This window comes from Muscardinus avellanarius (genome assembly GCF_963383645.1).
Source record: "Muscardinus avellanarius genome assembly, chromosome: 3".
NCBI classification, from domain to species: Eukaryota; Metazoa; Chordata; class Mammalia; order Rodentia; family Gliridae; genus Muscardinus; species Muscardinus avellanarius.
The window spans coordinates 32,869,585-32,895,980 of NC_137788.1; the positions used below are offsets into that span (position 1 = coordinate 32,869,585).

The window sequence follows — 26,396 nt, forward strand, 5'->3', positions numbered from 1 at the left end:
TCCCAGTACTTGGGAGGCTGAGACAGGAGGATGGTAGGTTCAAGGACAGCCTCAGCTACTTAGTGAGGCCTTTTGCAACTTAGTGAGACCTTGTTTCAAAATAAAGAAAAAAATAGGGCTGAGGGTGTTAGTTTAGAGGTAGAATGCCCCTGGGTTCCATCCCCAGTACCCTCCACAAAAAAAACTGAAGTTTGAGCTGGCTTTGGTGGCACACACTTGTAATCCCAGAGGCTGAGACAGGAGGATCACAAGTTCAAAGCTAGCCTCAACAACTTAGCCTCTCAGCAATTTAGTGACCCTATTTCCAATTAAAAAAAAAAAAAAAAAAGGTGGCGCACACTTGTAATCCCTGCGCTTGGGAGGCTGAGACAGGAGGATCGCACAGGTTTGAAGCCAGCCTCAGCTACTTAGTGAAGCTCACAGCAACTTAGTGAGACCCTGTTTCCAAATAAAATATATGTAAAAAAAATAGGTCTGGGAGTATAGCCCGGAGCTAGAAGCCTAGGTTCCACTCGCAGTAGCACCAAAAAGAAAAAAGTCTGAGGGTATAGCCCAGAGGTAGAATGACCCTGGGTTCTATCACCAGTATCACAAAAAATAAAAATAAAAGGAAAACTAAACTTTGTCTTTGTAGGCTCCAAAATAGTCTTATCTAACCAGATACTAGTTCATATAGGAATTAATTTTAAATTTTATTTGGCTAATTTTCCCAACACTATATTGTGCATAAGTTTTTCTTAATGAGTGTAAGTTAACAGTAAAAAGATTGTATTTTCCTCTGTGATAGTCTTGAGGATATTAGAGGCATTGGGGGCTGCTTTGTATTAAATGTTTCTGTGCAGTTTGGATATAATGTTGAAGTGCTTGCTTAAGGCTTTGTACTGGTTGGATTGGCTGTGCATAAAGGTCATAAATATGTAGGGAGGAAGTAATTTCTGATTATTTTACCCCAGACTCATGAAGTATTTTTTCATCATGCTATTATTATAACTGGCTCTCTATATCCGCAGGTTCAACTAATAACAGATTGAAAATACTTTAGGGGAAAAATTTTAAATAACAATATAATAATGATAAATAAGCTGGGTGTTATGGTTCATGCCTGTAATCCCAGTACTTGGGAGTCTGAATCAGGATGATTGCAGGTTTGAGGCCAACCTCAGCAACTTGGTGAGACATTCAGCAACTTAGCATGACTCTTTCAAAATAAAAATATAACTCAGCAACTTAGTGAGACCCTGTTCCAAAATAAAATAGGACTGAGATTGTAGCTTACAGGTAGAATGCCCCTGAGTTCAATTCTCTGTACCACCAAATAAACAAATAGGGCTAGGAGTATAGCTCAGAGTTAGAATACCCCTGGGTTTGATCCCTAGTACCCAATAATAATAATAATAATGACAAATAGTACCAATTAAAAGACAATACAGCCGGGCATGGTGGCGCACACTTGTAATCCCAGTGCTTGGGAGGCTGAGACAGGAGGATCGCATAGGTTCAAAGCCAGCCTCATCTACTTAGTGAGGCTCTCAGAACTTAGTGAGACCCTGTTTCCAAATAAAGTATAAAATAGGTCTGGGAGTATAGCCCAGAGGTAGAAAAGCCCATGGGTTCCACCCTCAGAAACACACACACACACACACACACACACACACACACACACACGCCAATACAATATAACAGTTATTTAAATAGTATTTACATTCTACTAGGTATTACAAGTAACCCACAGATGAATAAAAGCAAATAGATCCAAATACTATGTCATTTTATTTTTTATTTACCTGTTTATTTTTCAATTTATTTTTTATTTATTTATTGTGGTATTGGGGATGGAACCCAGGGGCATTGTACCTCCGAGCTATATCCACTCCCTATTTTTTAATTTTAATTCTTTATTCTGAAGCAGGGTCTCACTGAGTTGTGAAGGGCCTTGCTAAGTAGCTGAGGCTGTCCAGGAACTGTGATCCTCTGTTCTCTGCCTCCCGAATGCTGGGATTACAAGCATGGACCACCACGCCCATCTACTATGCTATTTGTGTGGGGGGGGGGGGTACTGGGGGTGGAGCCCAGGGGCTTTTCTACCTCCAGTCTATACTCCCAGACCTAATTTATATTTTATTTGGAAACAGGGTCTCACTAAGTTGCCGAGAGCCTCACTAGGCAGCTGAGGTTGGCTTCGAACCTCTGCAATTCTCCTGTCTCAGCCTCCCAAGCACTGGGATTACAAGCATGTGCCACCATGCCCGGCTACTATGCCATTTTATATAAGGGACCTGAACATGGATTTTGGTATTCTTAGGAGGGTGTGCTGGAGGGGCTGTGTTGGAACCATTCCCCCGGGTGTATATCTAGTCAGTGTGTTACTTATCTCACCTTTCTCTGCCATTACTGGTTTGGTCTTCAGCAATATACTTTTCCCTTCTAGTCTTCAGTGATCTAGAAAATGAAGTAAATAAGCCTGTCATATTGTATTTAATACAAGTTAGAATATAAGAGAGTACCCATGGGCAGGCATAAATAGTGTTAGGATTTGGTGAGAAGTTATCTTTTCCTGGGTGTCTAGAGACATTCTGATTTTTTTTTTCCCCAGTACTGGGGTTGAACCTAGAAACATTCTACCTCCATTCTACACCCCCAACCTAATTATATTTCTTATTTGGAAACAGGGTCTCTCTAAATTGCAAAGGGCCTTGCTAAGTTGCTCAGGCTGGTCTCAAACTGAGATCCTCTTATTTTAGCCTCTCAAGTACTGGGATTACAAACATGCACCACCACGTTCAGCAACATTCTGAATTTTGATGTTGCTTAATTACAAGAAGTTCCTGGGCATTACTGCTATACTTTGTTTTATTTGTGTCCCAGCACATTGCCTCAGAGTGCTCAGTTTATAGCTGCTTAGTTGCTTGTAACAGCCAGGTGGTCTGAGTGGTCTCTAAGCATAAGCCTCCTACCATGAGTACTCTGGCTGTGAAGTAGCCCTATGGACCAGACAGCTGGGCCCTGGAAGCATCTTTCCTTGCAGTGGCCTGGTGTGGACCAGGCGAGCCTGGGTGAGAGTGGGGAGGGAGGAGGGTGTGGAATGTTAGGACCTGTTAAGTCCTTAGTGATCAGCAGCCCCCTCCAGCTGGGAGTGCTGTGTTACACTCCAAGTCTTGTGTTACAGTCCACCTTGGAGTGAAGGCTGAGTTTGGGGAGGTTTTGCCTCCTCCCAGCAAAGGAGGGGAGGTGCACACTCCTGGCTGAGCTCCTGCTGAGCTCATGGGAAATGAAAACAATGGGGGAGGGAAACTGTCAGGCCACAGCCCCCTAGAGGCTGTGTAAAGGGAAGGTTCTTTTGGACCATTCTGAGGTCTAAGTCATTTTCATGATATGAATGTCGAGTTCCTGAGTTAACATGCTGTAGTCCAGCATTAGACCAGACTCAAAGAGTATGACTCTGATCTCAGATACAAATTATTTTTAATAAGGAAATAAATCAGATGTAGATATATATTATAAACAGCATTAACGAGCTGGGCCTGGGAGGCTGAGACAGGATTGCAGATTCGAGAACAGCCTCAGTAAGTAGTGAAACTCTCATCACCCTAGCAACACACACACACACACACACACACACACACACACACACACACACTTGCATTAGCTTTAAGTTTTTAGCTCTTCTTATTTTATTTTATTTTATTTTATTTTTATTTGAGGTACTAGGGGGTGGAACCTGGGGGCATTCTACCTTGAGCTATACCCCCAGCCCTATTTTTTATTCTTTATTTTGAAACAAAGTCTCACTGAGTTGCAGAAGACCTCACTAAGTAGCTGAGGCTGTCCTCAAACCACAATCCTCCTGTCTCAGCCTCTCAAATGCTGGGATTACAAGTATGCACCACCATGTCCAGCTTTCATTTCATTTTATTTATTTAGTTATTTTTGCAGGTCTGGGGATGGAACCCAGGGGCATTCGACCTCCAAGCTACACCCCCTGCCTTATTTTTTATTCTTTATTTTGAAACAGGTCTCTATAAGTTGCGAAGGGCCTCACTAAATAGCTGAGGCTGTCCACGAACCACGATTCTCCAGTCTCAGCCTCCCAAATGTGCACCACCGTGCCCAGCTATTCTTTATTTCTAAACAGGGTCTCACTAGGTAGTTGAGGCTGTCCACAAACCATGATCCTCTGGTCTCAGCCTCCTGATAGTGCTGGGATTACAAGTGTGTGCCACCACACCCGGTTCCCGGCTTTTATTTGAGAGAGAGAGAGAGAGTGAGTGTGTGTGTGTGTGTGTGTGCGCGTGTGTGTGTGTAGGGTGCTGGGGATGGAACCCAGGGACATTCTACCTCCAAGCCTTACCCCCAGCGCTATTTTTTATTCTTTATTTCAAAATAGAATCTCACTAAATTGCAGAAGGCCTCACTAAGTAGCTGAGGCTGGCCACGAACCTGTAATCCTCCTATCTCAACTTCCCAAGTACTAGGATTACAAGCATATACCACCACACCTGGCTGGCTAACTGTTTTTTGTTTTTTTGTTTTTTTAAATGGGATCATACTCTCCACACAGAATCTGCGAAAGGTAAAAGCGTAAGAATATGTGAAACAGAAACACAGTCTCTGCTTTGACCTGGCTAACTTCACTGGGAATAGTTGCAATAGACAGATGAGTCAAGTGTGTGGAAAACTTCCAGGCTTGGGACAGTGCAATAGTGCTGACAAATCCATGCATCTGGAGTTAGTCTGTGGGGAAAATGATTTCCTCCTTAACACGGAAATAACTAAAAGTCATTATTTGTAGGGAAGCTTTCCCTTGGTTGATTCTGAATAATTTATAGAATCTGTGAGTCAGTGAGGACCATCAGATGCAAATGGAAGAGTCCTTCCTCAGATCTCTTTCGGAACTAGAAAGGAAGCTTTCCTAGAAATCATAATGAGAGTATTGAGCATGATTTCAGAAAACCAGAAGGAAAGAACCAGCTAATCATTTCAGGAAAGTCTATTTTCCTAAACAAGGGTCTCTGATTATTGAAGAAAAGGAACTGTTTGTGCCTGACAGGTGACTAACATGAAATGAAGGATGTTTATATCACTGAAACTCAAGCCAAGAAGTCCCCCACTTTGACCCTTCTGGAAAAGATAGAAAGAAAGAAATGTATTATGCCTGATGATAACAAGAGGCTTTTCTCATTTAAGATTGCCCTGTATAGGTTTTACTTTTGAAGAATTGAGATCATTCTGCATCTTAACTCTGCTCCTCCCTTACACCCCTGCTCCCCCTCGAGAGCCTGGCTGACCCAGCTGACCTGCCCGTCAGCGTGAGCAGCATCAGGACATCTGTCTATGCCTTCATCCACTCCTGTTTCCTTTGTATGCTTCAGATCAGACTCTCGGCTCCGTGGGCTTCTCACAGTGGTTCGGTTCACCTCATGGGGCATCTGAAGCGTCTGAGCAGTCAGTCTTTTTCCTTTCTTGTTTGTGAAGGCAGTGTTGGTGGGACATAGGTGTGGGAGCAGGGCAGGCTTCCTCAGACTGTTCTCCCTCCTAATTCACCCTGAGCAGAACTCAAGATCAAGAACTTGGTACACTTAGATATCCTACCCTGAAACCAGAACAAGAAAGCCCTTGTAGCCAGGCCTGGTGGTACACACACGTAATCCCAGGAACTTGAGAGGTTAAAGCCGGAAGATCACAAGTTTAAGGCCAGCCTGGACAACTTAGTGACATCCTGTCTCAAAATAAGAAGGGCTGTGTGATATAGCTCAGTACAGGAGACTCCAGTACTGGGGTGTGTGGGTGTCTCTAAACCCCTTTAGTTAGCCGGGCGGATGTTGCAAGCTTATACTCCCAGCATTTGGGAGGCTGAGACAGGAGGATCGTGGTTTATGAACAACCTCAACTACTTAGTGAGGCACTTTGTAAATCAGTGAGACCCTGTTTCAAAAAGAATAAAAAATAGGGCTGGGGATGTAGCTTGGAGGTAGAATGCCTCTGAGTTTCACGCCCAGTACTGCAAAAAAAAAAAATAATAAAAAAAAAATAAAAACAAAAAAAACCATAAAACAACCATTTATTTATTTATTTATTTATTTATTTATTTATTTATTTATTTATTTATTTTTGCCTCGTGGTAAGTAAACTTAGGTGACCCTATGAGCACATGTGAAAATTCTTGGAAGACAGAGCTTAGCGTGGAGCAGAAAGACTACCAGTTTGCACAGAGATGCTTGCTTCTTCTTTTCTTTTTTTTTTTTTTTTTGGTGGCATGTGGGGGTGGAACCCAGAGGCTTTCTACCTACGAGCTATACTCCCAGACCTTTTTTATATTTTAGTTGGAAACAGGGTCTCACTAGTTGCTGAGAGCCGGCTTCCAACCTGTGCGATCCTCCTGTCTCAGCCTCCCAAGCGCGGGGATTACAAGCGTTCGCCACCACGCCCGGCTTGCTTCTTTTTTTCAAATGATTACAAAGGCAGTATCAGCCCATCTACTGTTGGCCAGTTAGTACACCTGCCTGAGAGCAAGTCACTAAGGATAAAGCAGACAAGGTCAGCACTGTCTACCTGCCCTCAGAGACAAAGGAGGTCAAACTTGGAATGATCTGTGTCTTGGAGGTTCAGGTATTTCCAGTTTTATAGCAGACAAGATAAGATAAGTAGGCACCTGGCCTCACCTCTTGTACTGACCCTTGGCTTGCCTTGTTTGCCTTTTTTCTTTCTTTAAAAAAATTTACTCCAATAAAAAGCAGGGTTCAAAGAAGTAAAGAACATAGCTTAAAATAATATTTCTTACCTTCAGCATTATTGACATTTTATTTTATTTATTTATTTATTTATTTATTTAATTTTTTTGGTGGTACTGGGGATGGAACCCAGGGGCCTTCTACCTCCAGGCTATACTCCCAAACCTATTTTATATTTTATTTGGAAACAGTGTCTCTTAAGCCAGCTAAGGCTGGCTTTGAACCTGCGCGATCCTCTTGTCTCAGCCTCCCAAGCGCAGGGATTACAAGTGTGTGCCACCACGCCCAGCTCATTATTGACATTTTAAACTGGATTTATTTTTGGTAGGAGCTTTCTAAACATTAGAAACATTGTGCTAAACATTATAGGATGTTTAGCAGCATCCCTAACCTGTAACCACTGGAAATAACAACTTCCCAGTTGTGACAACCAAAAATATCTCCAGACATTGCCAATGTCCCCTGGAAGGCTGAACCACCACCACCTTAGAGGAAAATTGCCACCTATGTGTGGACACTTAGGATTCAGTCAGAATGGGTACTGGTTAATTAAGTTAAATATTTATATAGCAAACAGCCTTCTGATAATCTAATAAAGAATTTGTAATAGCAACAACAGTCTCTAAGTCAGCCTTCCTTGAGGCCAGCTGCTGAATTCCTTATTTTTGCTGGTGCTAATCTGTGTCTGGCTTAAAATCTCCTAGTCACTTTTCCTGGCATGTGAAATGTGCATACAGTTGTTGATGCAGGTGTCTGGCTGATGGTGCTTTTCTAAAGGGAAGAGGAACTTCCTTTGTGGAAATACTAAAGGGAGCTTCCTGGTTCTTTGCCTTTAAGGAGAGACTACAGTATGTCAGTTGTTCTCTACAGCCAACCCAGAATTTGGCCACTGATATTTATAACCCTTATGTGACTTGCCCCCCCCCCAAGAATTCCATTGCTCTTTAATAATCCTTTCCTCTCCCACTGTGCCAAATGGATAGGGAGAAGGGGAAGGAGCCTTTGAGGCCATTAAATTTTGCTTTATATTGAACATTTTCCAGTTCCCTTTTAAAGTTTGCTACTTAGTATTTTAAATATGAGCAAAATCCCAAGTTTTCAGCCATTACATCATGTTAAAGAGCTTTCATGCCTCAGTGAAGGTAGTAAAACCAAATGAAAGGGCATCAAGAAAGCCTTGATAGATTTCACAAAAATCTGTCTGGAAATTTTGATAGCAAAGGGAGATTTTTTTTTTCCCTATGGTACGGGGGATGGAACTCAGGAGCACTGTACCTCCGAGCTGCAACCCCTGCCCTATTTTCAGTCTTTCTTATTTTCAAAACAGGGTCACACTGAGTTGTGAAGGGCCTTGCTAAGTAGCTGAGGCTGTTTGAGAACCACAGTCCTCCCGTCTCCACCTCTTGAATGCTGGGATTACAAGTGTCTGCCACCACGCCTGGCCGCAAAGGGAGATTTTTTCTTTTTTTTTTTTTTCTTTTTTTTTTTTTTTTGTGGTACTGGGGTTCCTGGAAGCCCTTCTACCTCCGGGCTACACTCCCAGACCTATTTTATATTTTTATTTGGAAATGGGGTCTCTTAAGCCAGCGCGGCTGGCTTTGAACCTGCACGATCCTCCTGTCTTCACCTCCCAAGCGCAGGGATTACAAGCTTGGGCCACCACGCCCAGCACGCAAAGGGAGATTTTAAGGCAATAAATATGTGCTCAGTCAAAGAAAAGGACTGAGCAATTGAGTTTACTGAAATTCTTCATACAGTATCCACCTAGCATTCACAACTGAGATTTATCCTGTGATTTTGTACAAAAAGAAAAATCTGTTTTCTGCAAGATGCAGTGGTGCACACCTGTAACCTCAGTACTTGGGAGGCTGAGACAGGAGGATCATAGGTTTGATGCCAGCCTCAGCAATTTAGTGAGACTTTATTTCAAAATAAAAAATAAAATAGGGCTTGGGTATAGCTCAGGGGTAGAATGCTTCTAGCTTTGATCTGCAGAGTCACAAAAGAAGGAAGGAAGGAATGGTTTTCAGAAAAACTATAGTATACCCTGCACAGAACTTGTATTTATTGTTGAGTATTTGATCAGTGGATATGGGTGAGATTAGCACAAACTTGGAGAATTAGACTGTTCTTGCAGTGAATGATAAGTGGTCTAAGCCTCATCTTGGCTCTAAAGCACCAAAAATATTCTGGAGTCAAGTTCAGTGGCACACGCCTGTTATTCCCAACTACTCCAGAAGCCAAGGTAGTAGGATCTTTTGCCCAGGAGTTTGAGGTGAACCAAGAAACACAGTGAGACCCCATCACAAAATAAAGCATCCTGGGCACTTTCAAGCTAAGTCACCAACTTAAGCCAGGGACCTCTGGGAAGTATGAATAAGTCTGAAGAGCCTTTCATGGTTACAGTTGGCCACTTGACCGGGAAAAAGGTGAGTCCCACAGGCAGTTGAGTCAGGCCCCTGCACCAAAGACCACTGCCCCAGAGGCCTACCTCCTGCCACATAGATTCTTCCCAAGTCTGTTGTCCTAATGGGGAAAACATAGCTATGAGAATGTGCTTCCTTCTCACCTTGTTTAAGACGTTATCACAACCAAGTGCTTCTGAAATATGAGTCTCTGGTATTGGCTATGTAAGATCAGTGGGCACCCTTATTCCCTAGGCCCTTGCAAGCTATTTTCCTGCTACCAGAACTGAAAGAATGTAGCTCTTTCAGAACTTTGGGCCACCCAGGGATGAGAATAATTGTTATATGTGATGCTCCAGATCCCTTTGTGGGGGTTAGGAGGAAGGGGCTCCATATTCCTTCCAGTCCATATTTACTGAGCACTTGCTCTGTGCCAGCTCTTGGCTGGGTGCTGGGGTCTCAGGCAGTCTCTAGTTAACAGTGGGAAACAGCCAGAAAGCATTGCAGGCATAGTACTGTGGGAGGAAATGCATCAAGAGACCTGTGTCTGCATGATCGATAATAATCCCTCTGTAAATCAGACACTTAAAATCTCAGTCTGCTAATAAGAAAACTGAGACTTAAAGAGGTCAAATAGCTTGTTCAAGCCACATTGTAAGCAAGCTTTCAAGTTGGGATTGGAAAGGTCTGTTTGGCACCACATTCATGCTGCCCTAGCGGTTCTCACCCAGGGCAGTTTTGCCACTTGGCAACATTTGGCAATGTCCAGAGACATGACTTATTGTCATGCATGAGGATGTTGGTACAGGCTTGTAATGGGAGCTTCCAAAAGTCCTCCAGTACACAGGACAGCCCCTTAACATGAATTAACTAGCCCCCTTCTAGAAAGATAAGGGATCTGATTTTTGTCTTTTTCCCTGAAAAGAGTTAACTGTTGGAATAGCTCCAGATTGCTGCCTGGGGAAGTTTCTGTGGTTTTCTTCACCCTTTTAAGAAATTAGTTAAGAAACAGTGTTGCTTCCAAGACTGACTTACTGAGTAAAGTCAGTATCTTAGTGAACTAATTTGAGTCAGCAACTAAAGAATTCCCTCCATGCTTGACCAGTCCCCACCCCGCCTTGCCACGCGGCTCCCCTCCCGCTGTGCAAATCAGTCAGCTGTGCATCTCCAGCTACTTCCTGTAGGGTGTGTTATGGAATGGCATCAGCCCCTGCACCAGCTGGGAGTACTGATCTCAGAGTGATTTTATCAGACTGTCTCTTTCGAGCCTGGCTGTTTGGAACAAAGAACCCTCTGTTAGAAAGGCAGAGAGCCAGTATGATTGGACAGTCAACATGTACACACACAGTTCCCAGGGTGGGGGGGGGCACATAAATTATTTTGTAGCCTTCTAAAACTTGGGTCTTCGGGGTAGATTTCCTGAGAATCCCTCTCTCTCTCTCTCTCTCTCTCTCTCTCTCTCTCTCTCTCTCTCTCTGTCTCTCTCCCTCTCTCTCTCTGTCTCTCTCTCTCTCTCTCTCTCTCTCTCTGTCTCTCTCCCTCTCTCTCTCTTTCTCTCTCTCTCTCTCTCTCTCTCTCTCTCTCTCTCTCTCTCTCTCTCTCTGTCTCTCTCCCTCTCTCCTCTCTCCTCTCTCCCCCCTTCTTTCTGGACTGCTTATCCTTCCCCAAAATCAATGCAGGAGCCATCTGATCTGATGAATTAAATGATGGCATCCTTCAGAATTGGCCTTCTTCTGTGCACCCAGTCTTTTTCTTCTCCATTTTTTATCCGTGCTATGTGTCCAGTCCTGTTTCCTATAGAGACCATTTACTCTATCCACTTACCCCAAACACTATTTCTCCTGTTTGATTTCTGTCCATACCTGAGGGGACAGTTCAGCCCTACACAGCATTCCTGATCTTGCCAGCTCTGTTTTTCTTAATCATCTAAATCACTTAATATATGATTTGGCCCTTATTACACACTGCTTAATTTTGGCACTTATTATATGTGTTTGTCCATCTCTCATTTCAGTGAGTCCATTTTTGTGTCTCTTGAATAGATAGCATATTGGTGGAGATCAGTGAATAGTAAACTAATTGGATGAATGCTCTATCTCTCATAACTGCCTGGACGTCTATGATTCAGGAGCTGGCTACTCTGTAAGACTTGAGATAAATCCTGTGTGTCCTAAAGAATTGGCAGTCTTAGCCTGGTTTCCTCATCTCTCTATCTTCCTTCTGAGTGCCCTTTCTTCTCTACTAGTGGTGTATGTTAAGAGCATGCAATCTCCTTTCAGTATTAGCTCAAATAAAGCAAAACTGAAAGAAATTTGGCACTTCATATACATTGAAGAAAGCCACATTCTGAAAGATTCTTTTGTAGTTACCCGACACTTTAGAGCTATTGTCTCTTACTCAATTAGCTTACAGTTAACAAGTCTTCGTACTTAATTCAGCATGATGTAGTGGGAAAAAAATAGAATCCAAGTTTAAGTCAGAAATACTCAGCTTTCAATCTTGGCTCTATCATATACAAGCTGAATGACCTTGGGGAAAATCACTTAAACTCTATATCCTGGCCACTTCAACTATAAAATGCAAACAATGGTATATCATTCCTTTAGGAATTTATGAGAATTAAAGTTATATAGAAAAGATACTAGACTTATAATAGGCACTTAATAAATGATAAACTTTTTCTTTTTTTTGCAGTACCTGGGGATGGAACCCAGGGGCATTCTACCTCTGAGCTGTACCCTCAGCCCTATTGTTTTGTTCTTTATTTTGAAACAGGGTCTCACTGAGTTACAAAGGACCTCACTAAGTAGCTGAGGCTGTCTTCAAACTGCCATCCTCCTCCCAATTACTAGGACTACAAGCACGTGCCACCATGCCTGACTTGATAAACTTTTTTTTTTCTTTTTATCATAAGAATATCCACACATAGCCTAGGATGGTGGTGCATTTTGTAATCCCAGTGCTTAGGAGGCTGAGACAGGAGGATCACAGGTTTGCAGCCAGTTTCAGCTCCATAATGAGGCCCTGTGCAACTTAGACCCTGTTTCAAAATAAAGAATAAAAAATATAGCCGGGCGTGGTGGTGCACGTGTGTAATCCCAGCATTCGGGAGGCTGAGACCTCACGGTTCGCGGACAGTCTCAGCTACTTAGTGAGGCCTTCTGCAAGTCATTGAGACCCGGTTTCAAAATAAAGAATAAAAAATAGGGCAGGGGGTGTAGCTTGGAGGTCAAATGCCCCTGGGTTCCATCCTCAGATCCGCAAAAAAAGAAAAAAAAAAAGAATAAAAAATAGGGCTGGGGGTATAGCTTAGAGGTAGAATGCCCCTTGTTTAAATTTTCAGTACTGCATAAATAAATAAATGAATAAATAATAAATAAATATTCACACGTAGAATATTGTAATTTCCCCACCTCTACCTCCAGTGCTGGTAATTGAACCTAGGGCCTTCTTCCATTGAGCTGTATCCCCAGCTCTTTGTAATTTATGTATGTATGTATGTAATTATGTATGTATGTATGTATGTATGTATGTATGTATGTATTTTTTGGCATTGGGGATTGAACCTAGGGACATTCTACCTCTGAGCTACACTCCCAGTCCTATTTTCTTTTTACTTTGAAACAGGATCTCTAGGTTTATGAGAGTCTTACTCCCTCATGCCTCAGCCTCCCAAGTACTGGGATTATAGGCGTGTGCCATCACTCCTGGCTTTTATTCTGAGCCAGGGTCTCACTAAGTTGCCTAGCCTGGCCTCAAACTTGTGATTGTTCTACCCCAGCTTCCTGAGTATCTGGGAACATGCCCGGCTGTGAAATATTCTTAAGAACAGTTATCCCCCTTTGTGCCTAGAGATAATTATTCTCCAAAAGATGTGCTCTAAGGCCCAGCACTAGATTAGATTTTTTTTTTTTTTCTTTCTTGGGAAAATGTAAGTTAGGAAAATAAAATAAAATTGACTTATCACAGTGGTGAGACAAGTGGATGGATAGCCTTCCTGAGAAGTTTTCATAGGGAACAAGTGTAGGGCTTGTTTCTGACCTACACTAGCATACATAGTCAGGTGTAGATTTATTTATTTATTATTTATTTATTTATTTTGTGGTACTGAGGATGGAACCCAGAAGCAGCCTACCTTAGCATCACACCCTCATCCGGATTTTATTTTTTATTTGGAAACAAAGTGTCACTAGTCGATAAGAGTCTTACTACTTGCTGAGACTGTCCTCAAACCTGTGATCGTCCTGCCTCCCAAGTACTAGGATTACAGGGGTGCCCCACCACACCTGGCTTTAAATATATTTCATGTGCACATACATGCTAAATACATGTTTATTTATTCACTAATTTATTCATTTATGGATTCTATCAGAAGCCTATAGCCAGCAAGTTTTTGAGTCCATTTTGGCCTTGGCTGATGTGCTCTACAAATCAATATTTTCAAATCATTAACCAGAATTAACCAGAAGACATTCCCAGCTCAGTGACTTCCCCAGTCATCCAGTTACCCGTCAGGTCAGGTGTAATGATCTCAGGGTCCTTGGCCTAATTAGTTTTCATCACAGCCCATGCTCTCTTCTTCTCTTGCCATACAGTGGCAACTACCACATCAGCATCTTTAGGAAAGACTTCTTAGTGTTATTCAGTCTTTAACTAAAACATTGAGTTACACCTTATAAGTAAAAAAATAAAAAATAAAAAAAATTCAAAGGCAAATCAGTTTAAAAACAGAATTCATCTCTTTGTCAGACTCATGCCAGATTGAAATATTTTACAGAAAGCCTTTAATTATTTACAGTTTTAGCAAATATGTGTTTATAGTATTTTTTAATTAATTAATTTATTTATTTATTTATTTTGGTGGTACTGGGGTTCCTGGAAGCCCTTCTACTTCCGGGCTACACTCCCAGACCTATTTTTACATTTTTATTTGGAAACAGGGTCTCCTAAGCCAGCACACACGGCTGGCTTCGAACCTGCGCGATCCTCCTGTCCCAGCCTCCCAAGCGCGGGGATTACAAGTGTGCGCCACCACGCCCGGCCTGTGTTTATAGTATTTAGTCATGTATATATGTGAGTCAAGGGATGATGATAATTCAAAGATATTGAACTTAGGATTTCTCCTACTTTAATTCAGTGTATTCATTCAAATACCTCTATCATTTTGTTTATTCCCAAAAATAAGGTATGTTTTTGGTCTGATTCTTTAAATTTAAAATCTAAATTATTTTGCTTATTTGTTATCAATTATAAGAATTGCTCTAATTTTTAAAAGTTTTTTTTTTTTTTGTGGTACTGGGGTTCCCGGAAGCCCTTCTACCTTCAGGCTACACTCCCAGACCTATTTTTACATTTTTTTATTCGGAAACAGGGTCTCCTAAGCCAGCGCGCGCGGCTGGCTTTGAACCTGCGCGATCCTCCTGTCTCTGCCTCCCAAGCGCGGGGATTACAAGCGTGCGCCACCACGCCCGGCTAAAAGTTATTTTTTTAAAAAAATCTCTGCATTCACTGGGCACAGGATACATGGCTATAATTTTAGCAACTCTGGAGTCTAAAAAAGGAGGAATGAAAGTTTAAGACCAGCCTGAGCAACATAGTGAGACCCTGTTTCAAAATAAAAAAAATAAAAAGGCCTAGGAGTATAGCTCAGTGTTGAGTACCCCTGGGTTTGATCCTTAGTACCTTAAAAAAAACTGTATTATTTATTCTACCACCTTTTCTTATCATTGAGAGGAGGCTCGTGTAACTGGATTCCTTAGAGATTCAACCCAGGGACCTGTGATGGTCATGCCATCCTGAAACTAGAGAGATCACTCTCAGTCCCAGCAGAAAGCCACACTGTCACTTTCTCAGGAAAGGCCCTGACCTTGTGGCCAGGTCAGGACCTCTTGACTCATGCTGCCATAGCAGTGTTTACTTTTCTTTCCGAGTTCTTGCAGTTAAAGTGAAGCGGGTGTTTGTCTCCACTGCTAGAATGTAGGCTCCTGACCACATCCTGCTCATCACTCACACCCATAGTGCCTGGCATAGTTTGGGGCACATAGAAGAATCAAGAATGTTACCTTGTGAAATTACTCACCACAAGAGGACAGGAAGAAGAATCCTCGGAGACAGAGACGGACTGGCTAGAAAGGTAGCATCAGGTTAGCACTGTCTCCTGGGAGCCAAAAATAGTCTCAAGAAAAAGAGAGGAGCCAGATGTGGTGATGCACACCTGTAATCCTGGTACTGAGACAGGAAGCTTGCAGGCTTAAGGCCAGCCCCAGCAAAATAGTGACACCCTGTATAGCTTGAGGTAGAACACCCCTAGTTCAGTCCCCAGTACTAAATAAGTACATACATACATAAATGAGATAAATAGCAGTCAAGCCTGGCATGGTGGCACACGCTTGTAATCTCAGCATTCGGGAGGTTGAAATAGGAGGATTGTGGTTCGTGGTCAGCCTCAGCTACTTACTGAGGCCCTCCGCAACTTACTGATACCCTGTTTCACACCAAAGAACAAAAAAAGTAGGGCTGGGAGTATATCTTAGAGGTAGCATGCTCCTGGGTTCTATCCCCAGTACTGCCAAAAAAAAAAAAAAAAAAAAAAAAAAAAGCAGTCGAATGAACACCCTGTCCCATATTCTTAGAAAGCTTTCCACTTATCACTTGGTAACTCGTGACCCCTCCTGGTAAGTTCCAGTCAACTAAATCTTGATGCAGTATTGGTTTTCTGAATAAAGCATAATTCATTGGCTTGGCATTCAGAGGTCTTGGTTAGCTGGCCTTGAGTTCTTCCCATTCTTAAACCATGCTGAGTTAGAATTTGCTTCTTTAGGGGCCATCCTTTTCTTCCTCTAGCTCTTTACCATCTCTGTGTATACAGTACTAATGTGGTTCTTTCCATGAACCTTTCCTGAATCCTCCTGCCTTTCTGCTGCCTCCTAGCCTTTGGTCAGAGCTCTTCAAACCTGCAAAGCCTCATATACCGTCATCATCATAGTCATGGTAACCACTAACGTAAAGAGGAATTAATACACTATCTTTGAGCTAAGCATGGTGATGCACACTTGTAATCCCAGTACTTGGGAAGCAGAGACAGGAGGATCTCAGGTTCAGTGACAGCCTCAGCAAGTAGTGAGACTCTGGTCAACCTAGTGAGACCTTGTTTCAAAATAAAAACAAAATAGGGCTGGGGGTGTAGCTCAGAGGTAGAATGTCCTGGTTCAATCCCCAGGACCACGAAAAAAAAAAAAAAATCTTTTGGAAAGTCTACCAGCAGGAAAGGGCTTGCCGGGGTCATGAGAGTTCCTGCACAGTGTCTGGAAAGTTTTCTCATGGGTTTGGGAATACATGAGCGCTTAAACAACAACAAAATCCCATTTAAAACAAACTCCACAACATGCTCTGTTGCTTTATGAGCCACTCTGTAACGAAAGCACCAAAGGTAATGACTGATGCCTAACAGGTACAGACGAATAGTCTGGCGTTTCCACTTGCCCCTAAATAACACCTGTAAAGTCTAGATAGTCTAAGATGAAAGGCATTGTGTAGATTTGAAATGAGCAAGATCCAACCAGTCCTCTGTTTTCTATTTAGAGTGACTCCTCCAAGAGTGGATGAAAAGGCATTTTAGAATTTCAGGAGGTGGGACGTGGGGTCTCTAGATTGTCCTAGTGGGTGGGTAGTTCAGTCTGGAGCAGACAAAGGCAGAGTGCCAGGTCCAAAACTTGGAAAGGGAGCTGTATTAGGGTGTGAGAAGACTCCACCCAGCTGCCTTTAATTAGGAAGACAGCAGGAAGGAGCTGCAAAGGCGAGGATTGTCTTTTCTTCTAGACTCATTGAAGGAAAATCTGACACCAAATTCTGTTCTTAGGAATTTCTAAATGAGTATAGAATTCTTTGAGCTCTGTAATCAACTAACTGGAAACTAATTTGAAATTTGGCTTGAGCGCATATATTTGTGGTTTCAAGGGTAGGGAAAACATCCAAAAAGATACTCTGGAGCTCCCTGTGTTTCTCTTTTAAAAAGTTTACACACGGCCTGGTGTCGTGGCACATGCCTTGAGAGACTGATACAGGGAAGGCCGCAGGTTCAAGGACAGCCTCAGCAGTGTAGCAAGACTAAGACTGTTAGCAACCTAGCAAGACCATGTTTAAATTTTTGTGTGTGTGTGTGTGTGGTACTGGGGTTTCTGGAAGCCCTTCTACCTCCGGGCTACACTCCCAGACCTATTTTATATTTTGAAACAGGGTCTTGTAAGCCAGTGCGGCTGGCTTCGAACCTGCGCAATCCTCCTGTCTCCGCCTCCCAAGCGCGGGGATTATAAACGTGCGCCATCACGCCCAGCTTAAAAAAAAATTTTTTTTTAAGTGGGCTGGGGGTGTAGCTCATAGGTCAAATGTCCCTATGTTCAATCTCTACTACCAAAAATAAATAAATAAATAAATAAATAAATAAATAAATAAATAAATAAATGAATAAATGTTTATACACCGCAAGTAAAAGAAACAGTATATGTATGTATGTGTGTGTATATATCAGGGCAGCAAGAGGCTGAAAGCAATGTCAGGTATTTATTTCAGTCACTCAGATGGCTATTGGCAGAGTTCCACATACCAAAACCAAGGAGAAACTCATGAGCAGATACTAAACAAGACATGGAGGAAAGAGACGCTGAGTTCCTCTCTTAATTTCCTTCTAAGCACAAGCTCCTGATTAAAAGAAAAAAAGGGAAAAGGGAGCAAAGCACTCAGGAAACACTCTTTGTGTTTGGGGAGGTTTTTTGTTTTTGTTTTTTAGAGAGGGAGGCTTGGATAATCACATATATTCCCCCACCCTTAACCACATATATTCTCCCCCCCCCCCAGGTGCTAGGGACTGAACCCAGGGGTTGCTTTACCACTGAGCTATACCCCCAGCCCTTTTTATTTTTATTTTGAGACAGGGTCTCATTAAGTTGTCCAGGCTGGCCTCAGTTGGGATCCCTCTGCCCAGCTACACTATCTTTTCTATAAGCTGTGTTAAAACTTTGGGGGAGAGTCTTTAATATTTTCTTAACACCTTAATTAGAATCTGATAAGCAGTTTGAATCTGAACTTTGTAGGTGCTGTAATACTTCACTTCTTTATATGGAACGCTGCTGAGAAGGGCAGAATAAGGTAGATATTTATGGGGAGGGATTAATTAAGAAAAGGCTGAATCAATTGGCACCTGACTTGGTGAGGAAACGAGAAAGGAATTTCTGGCCATGAAGTTTGTGATTCCACTCAAGATCATTTTATTATAGATGAACCACCCACCCTTAGTCCAGAGCCAGAATTCTTCAGATTCTTCCAACCAGAGGGGCCCTGGCATGCTAACCAGTCTGTTATGATATCTGAACACTTAAGTGAAGGTATTTGGCCAGGGAGATTTGCTAGTGAAATTGATCTTGTTTTCCCTGAGTTTCCCCAGTTGTACTGAATAATTAAAAAGAGAATTAAAACTCATAGTCCCTGAACTGTTAAATATCAGATCTGTAAGCTGATCAATCCTTAGTATCACAGTGTGTCAAAGTTAGAAGGGACTTTAAAACTCATCCAGAGAAACTGTAGAGGATTCATAATTCTGTTTCCCCAAATATCTGCCGATCAGTTGCTTGGATTTCTGCTTAAACACCTCCAGGGTCAGGGAAGTCACCCCTTTCAGGCTATCCTATTCTTTGAATAGCTATGAAAAAGCTCTTTGTTGGTTTGAAATCTGCCCTTGGATCTTAGTGTACCAGCTTAAGGAGACATCCAGAACAAATTTCCTTCCTCCCACATCCCAGCCTTTCAGATACTTCATGTCTGTATCCTCTCCTGGAACTCTTCTAGGTCACGCATCTTCCTCCTCCTTCTCCTCCTCCTCCTCCTCCTCCACCTCTTCCTTCTACTCCTCTTCCTCTCTTTTATCTCCCTCCTCCTTCTTCCTTTTTTTTTTTTTTTTTGTGGTACTGGAGATGGAACCCAGGGGCCTTCTACCTCTGGGCTATACCCCCCAACCTTTTTTATATTTTGTTTGGAAACAGACTAAGTTACTGAGAGCCTCACTTAGTAGCTGAGGCTGGCTTTGAACCTGCATTATCTTCCTGTCTCAGCCTCCCAAATACTGGGATTACAAGAGTGTACCACCATGCCCAGCTGAGATCAAGCATTCTTGGTTCTTCACAGGACCAGATTTCTAGTGTCTTGAAGTTTAGGACCAGGACAACGCAGGATTTTGCAGAGCTCCTTTAAATTTTTTAGAACTAAGGAATATTTAAACTAGAAGCTGTGGAGAGCCTCCTGCACCCCTTCTGTTTACAGATGGGGAGAGAGTCTTTTGTACTTGAGTGGGTAGACATGATCAGCAGCCTCTTTTGAAATGAGAAATGAAGTGCAAAACATTTTGCTAAAGAAAGTTCTTTTAGTTGCTTAATTCCGATCGAAGCTTCAGCCTACACCTCACTTTTGCCAAGGCCTGCTATGGTTCCCCAAGTAAGCCCAAGACTTTCTCAGGGCTTCACTGCCAGATCTCCATACACCAGCCACTGGCTTCATTTACTGTTTGCATAAAGGGTAGACATAACTTTTCCATAAGTTTTACCAGTCAACCACATGGCCCAACAGGGATTCAGACATTTTAATAGATTTTCTTTTTTCCCTTCATAAAACCACAGAATGGCTATCATTCTGTGAAGGGCACCTCTTTAGAAATGCAGCTGCCTCTGGTGGACAGTCTTCTGGGTTGCTCTTTGTACTTTCTTTCTTTAGCAGCCACCAGGTGATGGCATGGCTTTTCCTAAAAGCCAAAAGGCCAGGACTGAGTTGTTGGATTGATCTCTCTCCTGAAGCGAGCTGGTCCCAAGGAGGCTCAGGTTTCCTTGGATGTGCCCAGCAATAGAGGAGCCCAAGTGTTAGGGTGTGAGGCGCCGCTGTTGGCATCTTTACCTCCACCCCATTTTCTCCAGTCATCGACATCCCTCAGGTGTGTGGACAGAGAGTCCCAGTGGGAGAATGGACCCAAACCTGATATGCTGAGAGAAGGTAGAGTGTGTTTAAAGACTCTCCGGTAGCTTGGTCCCTGAGCTTGACCAAATTCCTTGCGATACCCGGAAAGTGCTGAGTTTAAGCTAGTGTTTTTCAGTCCAGCAAGGGGCGCGCTAAAGGTGACATTGGAAAGACTAGGGACACCTTTGACAGCAGAACTGGAGCCGAGGACGATGCAGGCACCCCCCACCCACCCCGACCCAGCGGGCAGATGGGGCCCAGAGTGGCCCTTGCCAGAGCCGGCTGGCTAGGGGGAGGCGGGGGCGCCCCTTCTGGGTTGGTTCGCCCTTGGGCTGGGCTAGCCGCCCGGCGGGTTGGAACGCGGCGGGGGCGGGAGGAGGGCGGGGCTCTCCTTTGTCAGGGGATTTGCGCGGCGCGGCCCGCGCTGGTGCGGCTCCCAGCGTTCGCCCTCCCGGGGGCGGGGCTCCTCGGCCCGGGCGCGGTGGGCGTGGCCTCGGAGCCGAGCGGCGGGCGCCGAGCCCGAGCGCGCGGAAGCCCCGCCTCCAGCGCCTCGGCCTCCAATCCCCGCCGACGCCCCCGCGCCCTCCCCGCGGCCGCTGCCCGGCCCCGCCCCCCGCTCTCCGCCCCTCGCTGTTGGCTCCGCGCTCCCAGGCTTCCAGGGGGGCTGCCGGGCGGGGCGCGCGGGCGGCGGGCGGGAAGGGGAGGAGAGCCGCCCGCCAGCCCAGCACTTCGGCGAGCCGCGAGCGGGCGGGCGGGCGGCGCGAGTGAGGAGGTCTCGTCCCCCGCCCGGCCCGAGCGGAGCCTTTTGTTCCCAGCCAGAAGTTTGCATGCCGGGACCGTGACAGCTGCGGGCGGGGAGGACGGCGGGGCCGCGGGCCGGCGGCGCGGTGGAGAATAGAGGCGGCTGCTTGTCATGCAGCCCACGGCGCGGCGGCTGCAGGCCGGGGACTGGCGGCGGCGGGGGAGGCGGCGCCCACGGCACACGGGACTCGGCTGCCCGAGGAACAAACTAACTTCCTGAGCGCGGACCCGAGGCCGGCGCGGCCGGAGCCACCTGCCAGCAGCGGTGAGGCGATCCCGGGCTGCGGGGGGAGCGCGCGGTGCTGAGCGGAGCCCCCGGGCCGCCCCTCGGGTGCTGCTGCAGCCCGCCCGCCTTCCGAAGGCCCGGCGTGCGGCTCCGCTCGCCTTGTTTTGCGGCCGTGGCGCAGGGTTGGCCTGGGAGCCACAACAATGCCATGATGTTTTGGAGACAGGAAGCCCCAAGCTGGCCCCGAATGAAGGACTTCCTGTGTTTAAAGTTGCAGGAATATCCGCGGACCAGCCCAGTTCAAATGCAAACACCCCAGCTAGGGAGGACGAATGGCTAATTCAGACCAGCTGGACTCTTCAGGGCTGAAACGGGATAAAATGAAAGGAATTCTTAGGAGCTTGGGCCATACTTGAAGACTAGAGAGGCTGTGCCATTGTTATTAAGAGACATATTCGTTATAAACTCGCCACTTCCAACTCTCCTTCAGTAAAAAGTGAGTGGAACTAGATATTGAATAAGACTTGTCAATATCAAGTGATTTTTGCTGACTGAATTCGAAGGAGCAGTGCTCTTTAAAAAATAAAACCAGAAGCCATACAAGGAATTGTTTTATGTTTGTTGATTAAATTATACATTTTATCTCTTTGCAACTATGAGGCTGCTAGCCTGTGAGGAAAAGGCTGTTTGTCTCAGAGCTTCTCCCAGAATAGTTTCAAAGTGGGACTTTCTGGAGGTCTTTCTGGAGGGCGATGCAATTGGTGGTTTGAAGTATGAACATGTAAAAGATTTGTAACTCCTGTAGAATGCATTTTGGTGGAACCTGTGAAAAAACTTTTGAAAGACTGATGATTCATCTTGAATGAAAAATTATGGGTAAGCCACTCAGCAGGCCAGACTGTTTAAGGCGGAACCCTACCTGCCTCGGGAAAGGGGAGGATGAGGATGGGTATATAGAAGATTGCTATGTTCCACAGAGGTCTATATATGATACAATGCGGATAAATGAACAGATTGACCAGGGATCAAAGCTTAATCAGACTTCAAAAAGCACTATGGAGAAGATGGAAGGAAGTACCATATCCAGCAATGGTACCTTAGGAGCAGCATCTAATGTTTTTGAATCGAGAGCACCAGAAGGCAAAAAGCTAGATGAGAGAATAATATTTGATGCATTAAAGTTAAGCAGTGATGTGCAGAAGTCAGCACCTGTGCCACCCAGACGGCGGCCAAATGCTGAACGCAAAGACAATGTTAACAGGAGATCGTGGAAGTCCTTCATGCCACCAAACTTCCCAGAATTTGCAGAAAGGATGGAAGCTTCTCTCAGTGAAGTTTCAGAAGCTGGTACTTCAAATCCTTCTTTGCAAGAGAAGAAGGAATCCAGTTCTGCTTTAACAGAAAGTTCTGGTCATTTGGACCCCAGGGAACCTCAGTCAGAGACAGTAACTTTGGAACATGTAGCCAAATCTATAGGTATTCCAGAAGTGCAAGATGTGAAAAACTTAAGTGGAGACTGCCAGGACTTGAAATTCCAGCAGCAAAGTGAGAGCTCTCCCCATAAATTCCAGCCTCCAGAATCAGAAGCTGCAGCAGCAAGTGGTAACACAGATGTAACGCAGGAACACAGATTCTCAAGTGCAACCTGGCCCAGGGCCATGAAAAGTTCAGCTAAGGGAGCCTTCAGTGAGAAGCAGCACCCCCTTGGGGACACAGCCTGCACCGTGGAAATGCCACCTCTCTCCCCTTGCCTGAGTGAAGAGCTATTGGATCCAGAATTGCATGTTCTCATAACTCCCAATCTGAGAGAGAAGACCGAGTCTGAGCTGAAGTTTGAGGAGGATGAACTATGGATCATGATGGAGGCTGAGGAGGAGTGGGAGGAAGAGAAACTGTCAGAGAGAGGAAAGACTCTTCTGATGGCAGATGAGAAGAACAGCCTGGCAGATATTTTTGAAGAAGGAGAACAAGGAAATACAGTAGCAGCAGTGGAGAATGGAGCCAGGTGCTTAACTGCTGCCCTGGGGACTTTGGACCATCTAGCTCTTGATCAGATTTATTGCTCTGATGACCCACAGCCAGGTGGGGATCAATTGGCTTCTATTCCCAAGGATACACCCCTGGTTTGCAGTTATGTTCTTACAGGTGAGGATGCTGTGGATGTCACAAAAAACAAAACTGCTCAGGGACTAGAGGGTCTTGCTTCAGAATTAGAATGTACTTTTGATCCTGTTGATGCAGAGCAGCTCTCTGACACAGATTCAGTGCAGATGTTTCTTGAACTTGAAAAGGAGTGTTTATGTGAAGAAGGAGTAAATCCTCTAGTTGAGCTACAGAATCAAGCCTCTTCTGAAGGGCTGGCCCCATCCCAGGATGCAGAAAATTCACTTGTAATTAGTCATTTTCCAGGAGCTGCCTTAGAGAAGAAACAGCATGCAGGCCATGATACTGGATTGGATTCTGAATATTTTAATGCCCTGGATTCTTCTCAGGTGCCTATTGCTATGGAACTTACTGCTCACCCTGATATCATGAGGGACACTTCCACAGTTAGCAAGGAGTGTGAAAAAGTGCCTTTTAGCCCCAAGACTGTGGGGGAATTTAAGTCTCCAGATAATCTGGAGTCACCAGGAGAGCTGGACCCAGGAGGATTGACGAACTCTGATCCCAGGGCTTCTTGTGAAGAAAAACGATCGGACTTTATTGCGTCTCAGCTGGCCAAAGAAAATGGCAATTTGTCCCAGATAGACTGCAGTAAAGCATTGGGGAATGTTGAGAATATTGAGAGGGTCCCCCTCAGTTCGGCTTTTAACTATGAACTAACAGATGTTACCTCAGGACCTGAAATAGAGGTGTTGTCATGTGACTCAGACTTGTTAACAGATGAGATTCATTTGGAAAGTGAGAAAGGAGCTATTAATCAAGAAAATAATAGTCTGACATCCTTGGGAAATGTAAGTTTTTGTGCACTGACCAAGGAGAAACTGTGTGATGAGGATGGTAAGGCAAAAAAGCTGGATTGTCAAGCCACATTTTGGGGGGATAGAGTCCCAGCACATTTTCATGGAGACTTCCCAGAAAAGGTCTTCCAGAATCTCCAGAGGAAGTCTCCTGAGTCAGAGATTCTGAGTCTGCACCTGCTGGCTGGAGAATCAAGACAGAGTAGAGATGGAGTGGAAAAACTGAAAGATAGAAACCCCAAGCCAAACATGGCATCACTGGGAGGGGAGGGGGAAATCAGAGATTCAGATTCATTCCTGAATATCTGTCCAGAGGAACAAGTTACCAAAGCTAATGATACGGAACCCGATTTAGAGGAATGGACACCTGGCCTACAGAGGCCTGCTCCTCCCACCAGTGTAACCACTGTAGAAGATGCCCTAGATGCTGCAGTGACCACCCTAGAGGAGGATATCCTCACAGCTGCTACTGCAGTGTTTGCCCGAGAGGGACCCGCTGTAGCTATTACTACGGTGCCCTTGGCAGAGGAGGACATCCCAATTGCTTCAGTGGTCACCTTAGAGGAGGATGTCACAGCTGCAGAAATATCAACCCCAGAGGGGGCTGCTGCCCCAACTGTTGCAGTGCCTGCTCCCGAGGGGATTGTTCCAGTTGCTGCAGCAGCCATCACAGAGGAGGATGTACCTGCTATTGCAGAGTGCTCCCCAGAGGTGACTGTTCCAGTTGCTGCAGTGTCCTCCCCAGAAGGGACTGTTCCAGCTGCTGCAGTGCCCATCATAGATGAGGATGACACCTCAGAAGGGCTTGCCACCCCAGCTGCTACAAGGCCCATCCCAGAGGAGCCTGCCTTCCCAGTTTCTACAGGACCTACTATTCCAGAGGAGCTTGTCATCCTGGCTGCTGCACTAACCACCTTAGAGGAGCCTGATGCTCCTGTAGTTACAGTGTCTACCCCAGAGGAGCCTTCCTCTCCAGCTCCCACAGGACCCAACCCCGAGGAGTTTACCACCCCAGCTGCTGCACTGTCCACCCCAGAGGAGCCTGCCTCCCCATCTACTGCAGGGCCCATCCCAGAGGAGCCTGCTTCCCTAGCTGCTGCACTGTCCACCCCAGAGGAGCCTGCTTCCCTAGCTGTTGCACTGTCCACCGCAGAGGAGCCTGCTTCCCCAGCTGCTGGACTGTCCACCCTAGAGGAGCCTCATACTCCAGCAGTGACAATGTCTCTCCTAGAGGAACCTGCCTCCTCAGTTCCCACAGGGCACACTACCCCAGAGGAGCCTGATGCTCCAGCAGTTCCAATGTTTACCCCAGAGGAGCCTGCCTCCCCAGCTCTTGCAGGGCCCTCCCCAGAGGAGCTTACCACCTCAGCTGCTACACTGTCCACCCCAGAGGAGCCTGCCTCCCCAGCTCCTGCAGGGCCCACCACCCCAGAGGAGCCCGCCTTCCCAGCTCCTACAGGGCTCTCCCCAGAGGAGCCTGATGGTCCAGCAGTTACAATGTTTACCCCAGAGGAGCCTGCAACCCTGGCTGCTGCAGTGCCTGCTATGGAGGAAGTTTTCACTCCTAGCGGACCCTTCCTGGGAGGTACTGCCCATGCTGATTCAGTGCCTATCTCGGAAGAAGGAACTCCTGTTCTTGAGGCTTTCCCCACTGGAATGTGGGTCAAGGAGGACCTTGATTCCTCAGCAGTTGGAATAAAAGAGGTGACTGGCACAATGCTACATGGGAAAATGCCTCTGGCTGCAAATGATGGATTAAATTCAAATGAGGTAATTGTTGCTCATTTTGTTGCCCAGAAAGGGTCTAGAGAGTAAAGTGAGGTTTGCAAGTTCTGTGACTTGGTGGTAATGAGAAATGGCAGAATGTCCTTTCTTTTGTTCTTTTTGGACCCGCGGGCTCATAATTACTAGACTTTCTATTAAGTTTAGGAGGAAAGTATATCTTAATTTTGTCTGGTAGAAGTCTTTATAAAGGTAACAGGGATATAAATAGTTATTGGTTTACATTTTTTAAAAAGATTACTAGCAGAAAAGGGTGATTTTGCTTTTGAAATACATAGCCAGCTAGTTCTTTCCTAAATCAAGAGACTGTTGTGTTAGCAGTTAGATGGAGGCCAGAGGGTGAGCTTTGAGTGAGACTTGGAGTACTACTTCTCACTCTGGGAAAAGCAGATTCTGAGTCTTAGGTTTCCTTGTTTGGTAAGACAGAGAACCCTGTAAGAATTGTAAGAATAAAATGAGATAGCACATTTCAAGTACCAGGTGTGTAAGATTTAATTTA

At 44.9% G+C, this 26,396-nt stretch overlaps 1 protein-coding gene across 5 annotated transcripts in view; it reads left to right on the forward strand.

Moving 5' to 3' along the window:
- The window catches only part of MACF1 (microtubule actin crosslinking factor 1), a gene marked incomplete at both ends in the record, with an annotated part of 419,220 nt that overhangs the window by 303,201 nt on the left and 89,623 nt on the right, over window positions 1-26,396 (forward strand). For 2 of the 5 annotated variants that reach the window (XM_080692744.1, XM_080692745.1), the window contains 2 exons: window positions 22,028-24,796; window positions 25,394-25,885. The exons of the other annotated variants lie outside the window; for them this stretch is intronic. In XM_080692744.1, coding sequence (XP_080548870.1) covers window positions 22,028-24,796; window positions 25,394-25,885 — 3,261 coding nt within the window. Of the gene's footprint in view, window positions 1-22,027; window positions 24,797-25,393; window positions 25,886-26,396 lie in introns of those variants that run through there. 5 annotated transcript variants of the gene reach the window in all.